The sequence below is a fragment of the Zerene cesonia genome, chromosome 7 (genome assembly GCF_012273895.1).
Source record: "Zerene cesonia ecotype Mississippi chromosome 7, Zerene_cesonia_1.1, whole genome shotgun sequence".
Lineage (NCBI taxonomy): Eukaryota > Metazoa > Arthropoda > Insecta > Lepidoptera > Pieridae > Zerene > Zerene cesonia.
Window position 1 is genome coordinate 9,059,428 of NC_052108.1, and position 10,535 is coordinate 9,069,962.

A 10,535-nucleotide genomic window follows, 5' to 3' on the forward strand; every position below is an offset into this window, starting at 1 on the left:
TCAGGTATAGGACACTCCTACACGAACGTACCGTAGTGATCGTTCCAAGTTTCTGTCTAGTTCATGTAAGATATATTTGGCTACCTTCATTTTAATAAATTATCTTGATTATTTGTTGTCACTGTCCTAAATTGAGGTATTGAATCAGATAAGGACACTATGAATGATTTAGAATCAACGGATTCAAAATCTTGTTACATATATATAAAAAACCGTTTTTTCAAAAGCAAAATACTATTACTTAGTACTGCTATCGTATAGCAGTACAGAAGAAATATGTGTTGCTTGCAACCAGTGACAACAGAAAATTCGTATTTAGATTTTAATCTCAACTGTTTGCTATCCCAAATCCTTTAGACAAAAATTATCTACGAAAAATGTTGGGCTGCTTATAAAGTCAAAACATCATATTGTAGTGTAAAAAGCGCATTACTTCTAAATTTTGGATGCTAACTCGCTGAATACGATTACGCTTTCCTAAATTCAGTGACGACTAAATTTAGTGTAGTATAATAAACGCTTACTTCAAAATTTAGCATACTAGCTCGATATGATTACGTATAATTTCCTAAATTCAGTGACGACTAAATTAAGTCAAGTGTAAAAAGAGCATTGATTAACGACGTTTGTTTAATTTACGGACTTCATTACCCATGGTCTGTAACGAATAATATTATATTATTTGATTATGCATGTTTTTTAAGATTTCTGATTAATTAATGCTTTGGTTAGTTGAAGTTTTGAATGGCAAAGATTATCACTTAGATCTGCGGTATTTAGCAGAAATGTAACATACAAAAATCGTGTAAAAATCATGCTTCCTTTTTTTTATTTTACTCTTCACTGATAATAATACATATAATAAGTAGATGATGATATAGATGAGTAGCCTTCTCTGTTCTCCCTAGCTTACTAGCTTTCCTGCCGCGGCTTCGCTCGCTTGGTGATGGGAAAAATTAAACAGGCCGAGGCTGCTCCCGCATAGTTCCCGTTCCCATTGGGGTTTGCGGTATAAAATGTATCCATGTCATTTTGTCGGGACTCACACTATAAAAATTTCATCCGAATCGGTTGAGTGGTTTAGGCGTGAAAAAGAGATAGACAGACAGACAGAATTACTTTCGCATTTAGAGATGTTACATGCTGCTCGGTAAGGATCTGGATTAAATAATTTTTAACCTCGCGTATGTTATTTCACAATTTTTTTCGGCTGCTGTTTTACTTTATCTATAAAAGTAAACCAATCCCGAATTTCTATCAAAAATATTTTCAATTAGGTGATAATTGTTTGCGTTAAAGAAAATAACTTTCATTGGCAGCATAAAAGTTGGCAGTTGAACGTGGTTGAACGAAGCACAAAATATACAGCCTCAGTTTTCCTCATCCCAACATTGTCGCTTCGTTAAAAAAATCAATAGCATTAGTACAAACGAATTATGCGAGCCGCTTGTGTGCGTAGGTCTTTTGGTGTGCGGAACAAAAAAGTACAAGAGTGGATTCTTGTAATAAAAATCAATCGGAGGAAAGGCGCCGCGCGGGGCGCCGGCTGGGCGCCCCTCCCCATAGGGTGCATCTACCCTCTAATTAGGATGGTACTGATAATATTATTTTTAATTTAAAATTGAGCAATGGAATTGTAAAGTAAATTGTATGTTTACTTGAATTGTGTTTGATATTGAAAACTATATTCAGGATGTATTTACATCTAGTTAGTACCTGCGGCTCCACTCGCGTGGAAAATGTAGCCTATGTTTAAGCCTTTGTTAAACCAGACTATAATCTATCTCAGTACAATTTTATACAGATCCCAAAAGAGGCTTTTGCGTGAAAGAGTAACAAAGATCCAAACATCTGTTCTTATAAAGTTTATAATATTTGTGGAGGTATTATTTTTGTAATTTATTAATGTTTTAACAATAATTTATTAATTTTATTATACAATAATTTATTTTAGGTATAGATCGATGATTTTGTTATCATCGTACTTATGAAATGTGTAGGAAGCACTATAAATAATTTAAATGTGAAGATTTAATAACGATATTTGAGTGCAGTAAGTATAATGCAATTCAATGATTTAAAGCTTAAAGCTGGAAACGAAGAAACTCATTTTCCAAGTCCAAGTTAAAGTTTGTTTTTGTTGAGAGTAAATTTCATGTCCATTAAATTAGTTAAGTTATAAAAGCCAGAAACGTAAATAATGTTGGTTAATGTTTCTGCAACTTGTGAAACTATCGTACAATTTGCTTCAATTCAAATTGAGAGTAAACGTTGCTGCGTTATAATACTGCTGTGTTCCTTGTTCAGGAGTTATAGCTACGAGACTAAACAGTTCGAAATGAGTATGCAAAAGCAGAAACGAAAGGACCCGATTGCGACGCTCGGCCAGCAAGGCGTTTGTTTTTATTTCTTTGGCGCGGGAAAAAATGGAGCCCGCCCTGCACCTCCTAACATGCGCCACGCAGCGACGCAGACGTGCGGCTGCGAATTCACTTTCATTTGCGACATCCCATCGCTGCCGAAGGTCACCGTGCATTCATAACCCCACGTGTGACGCGAGTACTTTTCGCGCCAACCGCTGACCGACTAGGTGAGTCAGATTGTTCGCTCGTCTCCGTGTCTTACGTTTATCGGTTTCGCTTCCCACCGTCCTTCGCTGAAGACGTTCGTTCCGCGGTTGGCCGCCGCCGCGTGGCCCTCTCGAGGCTCGACTGCTCGATGATATGAAGAGGGTTAAAACGTTTACATTCACTAACCGACAGGTGACATACGAACGTCTGCATCGCGCCGGTCTACAGCCCGATAGTGGAACACGCGTTAAAACTTGCCAACTTTTAGACGCGGGAATTTTGTTTTATCTTCCCGTCGAAAATGTCGATCGTGTGCTTGCGAAATAAAATTAAAAAAGCTCGCGGCAAGCTCAGGGCAGGACAAGAAAGAGAGGGAATCGGGTTTGCACTCTTCATTTGTGCACCAATCGAGAAAAAATTCAATAAAGCTCGCTTCCTTTTGTCTAATTGCCTATGTAAACCTACTTATATTATGCCGATTGTTCGATTCTCGCGACATTTCGAGGAAAAAATGTTTTGTTTTGCACAGACGGGCTTCGGAGATGGTTTAAGTAAATATCTCGCTGATAAAATGAACGTTTATTGAATAGTTTAAATTATTGAGTATTTATTAACAATAAAATTTAATTCGGTACATTATATGGTTTGTTTTTTATAAGTTAGTTTTTTGAATAAAGTGATTGTTAATAGGAAATGCCTGGCTACGGACCGTCTCAAGTAAAGTGTGAACCGCCGTCTGACGAAGAAGACAATTCGCAATTTGGAAAACACTATGTAAGAGTTTTTTATAGCATTTGATTTATTTGTAAGTTTCATTTGATGTATGTGTTGCACTATTTAGTTATGGTATATAATATGTGTTATAAAAATCTAGTCGAATTAGCAGTGGATTTGTTAAAGAAATAGATATCGTGATATTAGGTAACTGAACGTATTTTGTTGTTATAAAAATATAAATCGTTTACTTTTTGCCAAAATTTCGAATTCCACATAATTATAATCAGCCCATATTTGGGTCCACCGCAGGGACGTGGGCCTCCTTTGAGAGAATTTCAGATTATTATACATAATTAATGACAGATTTTTGCCTAAAAAACAAATTATATATATTTTAGGTAACATTAAGTTTTCCACCACCTTCAAAATGAGGTGGTGAACAATTCTGTATGTTCTTTTTTGTTTTGTCACCTCCGTACTTTCGACTGGATGAACCGAATTTGATGACTCTTTTTTATTTGATAGTTTCCCGTGTGGTCCTGTTTAAATCTGGTTTAGTTCTGACAAATTAAAGGCGCTACAGTTGAGCAAAAAACGCGGGTTCGAATCCCGCCTCGTGATCAAACTTTTTCTATTCTTTCAAAAATTCTCAAATTAAAGGCGGTTCAGTTTTTTGCTAAAAGTAGTTTTGACGAAAAACCGATTTTCCTTATTTTAAGCTAAAGCAAAGCTACGGTTATTCAGAAACTAAATCTAATAATATTATACATCTGTAAAATTAAAAGTCCAAGTTAGTACAATTGCACCCAGCGGTACCATTTACCCAGCTCAGCTACTAATATTATGGTACAATACGTTTGAAATATAAACACAATTTTATTATATAGACAAAATATTAAACAAATCGACCACTCCAATCTATACCATGTTGTCCTTTTCGAAGCTTTCTGTTAATTCTCTCTTTAGTGTAGGGCTGCTGCAAATGCACCCGCTTTTAAGGGTAAAAATATAAGGAAATTAACGACGGGATTAACGAAATGGACGTGGAAAGGAGAGGAAACTCACACAGGTTTCGTCCAAGCTACTATTTCACGACGATCACGACGATCTACCTTCCCTGGCGCGAGCTGGCTATATATATACATTATATTTTAGTATACTTTTTAAAGAGAAAGCAACATTCACATATTTTGTTTCATTATTTATTAATTAATATTTGAATAACTTTTTATATTTAAAAAGATATATAAACGATAAGGAAAAAACATAAATAAAAGTCGAGTAAATTGTAGTCCTTCTTGACTCCTAGTTATTCTCGGCACTAATGCCAATTTTATGGGAATTATAACAAATAAAATATTTCCGAGAATGATGATAGGTTTTTATGTATATAAAGTTGTTTTAACTTAAATATACCTTAGTTTTTGCGTGTCCATGTGTTGTTTTGACGCGACCTCAAATCTGGGAATTTAAGTCAAATAGACAATCTAAATTGCTCCCTACTAATATTATAAATGCGAAAGTTTGTAAGGATGTGTGTGCGTTTGTTGCTCTTTCACGCAAAAACTACTGAACCGGTTGCAATGAAATTTGGTACGTAGATAGCTGGACAACTGGAATGACATATGGGCAACTTTTTATCCCGATATTCCTACGGGATACGGATTTACGCGGGTGAAACCGCGGGGCGCAGCTAGTATCAGTAGAGAAAGGAGTCATTTTTGTATTTCAAAGCTCGGAACACAAAAATTTTATTGAGATTTACAACCTTATATTAATTATTGTCCAAAAATACACAGAATTGCGAGCTATATCTAGAATTTCGCACGCTTTTACGCGCTAGAAATAAAAATATTCAATTCCCTATTGTGTTCACCTCTTGAATCTGTAAATATTCTCATTCAGAATGTATGAGTCCAGTTTTGACGATTTTTCTTGGTATAAGCAACCTTCCGAATTTTTAAGTTAAGCTGAATAAAACGTAAGCTTAGTATAGCATTATGTTATCGGTGGTTTAGTGGACACCTTCGTATATTAGCTCGTTTAGTTATGATTTGTCCAGATGATGATACCTATGTCGTATTTAAATATATGTATATATATGTAATAATATTAATAAATGAACGTAATAAATATTATCTCAGGTTAACTGACGTTTACGGGGGGAGGTATCGGACGACAATTCCCTGTTAAAAACGAAATAGAATCACGCCAATCGGTTGAAAATGTTTTCGTAGTTATCGAGTCACAGAACCAAAAAAGAAAAAAATCCACCTGTAATGAGAACCTCCTTCGTTTTCAAGAACGTCTGTTAAGTGCAAAACTGCAGTTTTAAATAAACTTAATTGTGTTGTCGGCATATTAGCATAATTGATGATGACTGTACGATATCTAATTATATGAAAAATACTAGCTGCGACCCGCGGTTTCACCCGTGTCAGTCCGTATCCCGTACGAATATCGGGATAAAAAGTTGCCTATATGTTCTTGTACATGCTATCTACATACCAAATTTCATTGCAATCCGTTCAGTACTTTTTGCGTGAAAGAGCAACAAACACACACACACATCCTTACAAACTTTCGCATTTATAATATTAGTAGGATTATAAATAACATAGCTTATATAATTCACTTAATCAGCTAACTAAAAACATAAAATGAATCACCAACCCAAAATACGATATAAACCATTTACAAAAGAAAAACAAATTAACGAGTAATTAAGAATAATGAAGGCATAATTGTAATAAAATGTTAATTGCAGAATACGGAACTACATCCTATAAAATTAGACCCAGATTCACAATTCGAGGATAATGTTGCGACACATTTATTGGATCAATTACAGGTTAGTAACCTAAAACTTAACTTACCTAATCTTTTAACTGTGGTATTTGACCCCGTTTAGCTCATGTACAAAAGAATTATGTTCAAAGATATTGTTTATGCAAAACTGTTTTGTAAATTATGCAAGTTAAAAAGCAGATTATGTACAAAAAACTCAATTAATGAATAAATTACATTAAATAATAGCAACGTGCTGTTATTAATATTGGAAGATTCCATTAAACGTTTTGTACATAACGAAGTGAAATGAGAAAATTAATTTATTTAAGTAATATAAATTTATCCTTAGAAAATCATTATGCCTATCTTCAGAAATATTCACGCCGTTTTATAATAATTCTTTGTTTTAACCACTATACTTACGTTGAATATTCTTCACAGTTCACCTCGGAGCTGGTACCAGTGCCCGCTGCTCCAACAGCAACACCAGTCCGGGAGGACCTGCCAGCACCCCACGAAACCTCCCTTGCAATGTTGCAACCAGCTAAGAATACTACATTGGTAAATTTTGGCTTCAATAAAATTCATGGATGTTTTGGTTTCATATGAGAATTTTTGGCACTTAACAAAATTTTTGGTTTAAACAATAAAATAATTAGTTTCATATTGGAGAGCTGTTTCGTAAAATTTTATTTTAATCCCCAGGGATCGGCGTTAATTGATAAGCATTTGTCTATGTCAAGTACAAATGAAATCCTGGATTCATCTGATTTTGCTCCTCTTCTGTCTATCAAAGATGAACCGCTATCTGAAGGAGGTAAGGTTTACTTATGTAACAATAATTATATCCTAGAAATCGTCTATCAAGAAAGCTCGGCAAATAAGTGGTTTTCGTTCAAAGCTTTGAACATTTATTTTGTCAGAAAAGGCTTATGTGAATAGTACAAAAGAAAAAAAGTTATTCTTGCAGAGAGTCAGCAATTAAGTGGTGATGAGACTAGTGAATGCAGTAGTACTCCAGAAGTGAGCAGCAGAGGTGCCCCAAAGACGTGGTCTCAGAAGGACATGGAAAAAGCTTTAGATGCGTTGAAAAATCACAACATGAGCCTAACTAAAGTAAGTACGCAAAATATTAATATGCGGTTAAACAAAATACTATTGGGTATACAGGTCATCGACTCAGACGACGATTGATGTACGTAAAAAAAGAAGCGGCCTCAATATATTTCCTAGGGAAACACCACAAGAGTTTGTGCAATAACTTGTGTGCTTAATTACTTTGTACAAATGTTTATATCGACGAGCACTATATAGAATATAGTTCTTTAATTCAATCCGACGCAAAGTCACGTTCGAGTCAAAATCTTTTATTTTTAGAGTGTTTCGTGATGAACGAATGATGACCAGTCTATCAGTGACTGTATGTAAATGTAATAAGTTATGTTATTTTGAAATCTTTCAGGCTTCTGCAACATACGGCATACCATCTACGACACTATGGCAGCGCGCCCATCGCTTGGGAATCGATACTCCGAAGAAGGAAGGAGCGTCTAAAACGTGGAGTGAAGAGGACCTAAAGGGAGCTCTGCATGCTTTGCGGACTGGGGCTATATCGGCTAATAAAGCTAGCAAAGCTTATGGTAAATAAGTCATTTAAAAAGAGGATATTAAACAATTCAACAACTATAACCAACAGTTCTTTATTCTATGTTTTTATACATAGGCACATGGCTATGAGTTATAGCTTAGTTGATAATATACAAGTTAATACTAAAGTAATACACCTGTGTTACGAATTTCCAATTTGTTTCGAGTGAGTATATCTTAGTGATATGTGTTCTTCATCAGGCATCCCCAGCAGCACGCTGTACAAGATAGCGCGGCGCGAGGGCATCCGGCTGGCCGCGCCGTTCAACGCGGCGCCGACCGCGTGGCGCCGCGCCGACCTGCAGCGCGCGCTCGACGCCATCCGCTGCGGCGCCGCCTCCGTGCAGCGCGCCGCCTCGCGCTACGGGATACCCACCGGTACACACACACACGCACACACACACACACACACACACACACACACACACACACAGATACACACTAACAGAAAAAATGTACCATAAAATAACTTCGTTGCGACTCGACCTTATTATTTAATACAAAAACTTCATACATTTTTAGATATCTCAATTTCCTCCAAAATCCTGAATACAGGTTTCCTGAGTGATCAGGATAAATACAATCACATTTTCTTAAATAAGAAAGTCCATTAATTTCAGGCACTCTCTACGGACGGTGCAAGCGCGAAGGCATCGAGCTCTCCCGCTCCAACCCCACGCCCTGGTCAGAAGATGCGATGGGAGAAGCACTGGAAGCTGTCAGGTAATATATTTAATACTTGGAAATTTTAATGTTACTGCCCATGCATTACCTTAGCGAGTGTTCATGGGCGGAGGTAATCGCTTACCATCAGGCGAACCTTGGTGGTTGTCCGCTCTGACGTAAAAGAATGGAGTTAGGAGTAAACTAACTATGATCATAATCTTTTTATTTGCAGTCAAATTTACTATTTTGCTTGTAATCTGTAAAACAAAATGTTCCAGAGTGGGTCAGATGTCAATAAACCAGGCAGCCATACATTACAACCTTCCGTACTCCTCGCTGTACGGCCGCTTCAAGCGCTGCAAGTATCAGGTCTTGCAAGTACGTGTTTCTTTGTATTTCTAGTATTTATTCGTGATTTGGAGTATTTACTCATAGTAGTGTTTCTGTGTGATTGTTAAGATTTCAACCACATGTTAAAAAAGTAAAGCTTAGTTTTAGATATGAGTCTTAACACATTATGTACTAGAGAGTTTTAGATGTGGACTATTTTTTTTTTTTTGTAAATTGGTCGTCACAGTAGAAACACATATAACATAATACTAGATATACTTGTTGTAGATAGGAGTTAATATTATAATGCCATTTATAGCTTCGGATCTCAGAATTGTGAGGGAAATAGAGTAATATGTATGTTTCCACGTTATGCTAAAAAGTGAATAATTAATTTTACAATAATTTAAAGCGTACACATACACAATATGTTAAGTAAGTCGAATAATTTTTGTTCAAACATTTATAATTATTTCCAGGAACCACAAGCACTACCAGAGAATAAACCAGAAGAGCGGCCTGAGAGGCAACACCAAGAGTTCCATTACCCAGTGCCTCTTAACTACGATTCCGAGTATATGGGAGAAGTGTCCTCAATGCAAAGCCTGCAGGAACATTACAGCCAAGCTATGTACTACGCGCAATGCAATGTTACCAGCTGAGCCGTGACTCCCCATTATTGTGGGGAACAATGACAGCGTGGATATTGAATATTGTTTTTTTTTGGTTAGATTTACATATTCAATGGAATGAAGTTAATTTTTGAAAAGTTGTATTTAATTAGGTTGACATTTTGATTTTTACTGTGGACAGAATTTTAAAGTTAAATATAATTCGCTAGTCTAAGTTAAAGTTCTAAGCTCAAGTGATCATATGTTGCTTGAATATTATTCAAATTCAGTGATTATTGAACACTTTCTTATACATTCGCTATCATATTATTTACCGTCTTAATATTTAATGTATCTTTTGTCGAGACGTCAATAATCCGTTTTTATTTTTTCTTATAAATTAGTAAGATACAATAATTGCTCAGTATTGTAATGTAACTATATTACTATATACAATATGTAAGTATAAAGAGGGTTAGTGAATTAGGTAATAGTGGCTCAATATAAGCAAATGTACTCAATAAGATATTATAATTGATGTAAACTTACAATGATAAGTGATATTGATAAAAAGAGCATTCAAAACTATGTCTTCATATTGAAGTTGGATCATCACAACCTTAATCAGGAATTTATATGTTTGCAAAAAATAATAATATCAACACGCAATAAAATATAAATTGGCAACACAAACGCCAGCGATGACGTGCGACAATATGGCGCCCGTTCGTTGATCGTTGAATCGTTCATTTCAACCGCGAAAGGTTTCTTGTCAAAGAGTAGTATAATAACATGGTCCTTGTCTCTTACGTAGAACAATCTAGAAACAATGTGTAAAACATTTTAAAAACAGCTACAAACTTTATATTTTAAGCAACCCTATAATTAGTAAGTTTTAGTAAACTCGTTTAGCCTTACCTACTGATACAAAAATACGTAATTCATAGATTTTATAAATAGCAATAATATATAAGGTAAATACGCTAAAAACATCAATTTCAGTTACATAACATTTTTATTTATTGTTACGATAGTCAGACTGATTTTTGCAATTATATCTTCCTATACATTTAATTTCTACATATTTCTATAATAGATAATAATAATCCGTGCCAGTAAAAAATAAAATAGAAAAACGTCCATAATCAATTATGATTCCAAATGCTGTAAGTTACGAGGTATGTAATTGTAGATTTTATATTAG

General features: G+C 35.3%; 1 protein-coding gene across 1 annotated transcript; it reads left to right on the forward strand.

The window, feature by feature from the left end:
• Positions 1-3,263: 3,263 nt before the first annotated feature.
• On the forward strand, positions 3,264-9,453 carry LOC119840905. The gene is made up of 10 exons (XM_038367681.1): positions 3,264-3,344; positions 6,055-6,138; positions 6,519-6,638; positions 6,783-6,894; positions 7,048-7,193; positions 7,540-7,717; positions 7,926-8,102; positions 8,345-8,447; positions 8,669-8,768; positions 9,200-9,453. Exons 1-10 carry the CDS (start codon positions 3,264-3,266, stop codon positions 9,380-9,382), a joined length of 1,284 nt encoding a protein of 427 aa, XP_038223609.1. The 3' UTR covers positions 9,383-9,453.
• The last annotated feature ends 1,082 nt before the right edge of the window (positions 9,454-10,535 follow it).

Coding starts and splice junctions, on each gene's coding strand:
- LOC119840905 (XM_038367681.1), top strand. CDS start 3,264: ATGCCTGGCTACGGACCGTCTCAAGTAAAGTGTGAACCGCCGTCTGAC. Junction 6,139..6,518: donor ATTTATTGGATCAATTACAG/GTTAGTAACCTA, acceptor TATTCTTCACAG/TTCACCTCGGAGCTGGTACC. Junction 8,448..8,668: donor GAAGCACTGGAAGCTGTCAG/GTAATATATTTA, acceptor AAAATGTTCCAG/AGTGGGTCAGATGTCAATAA.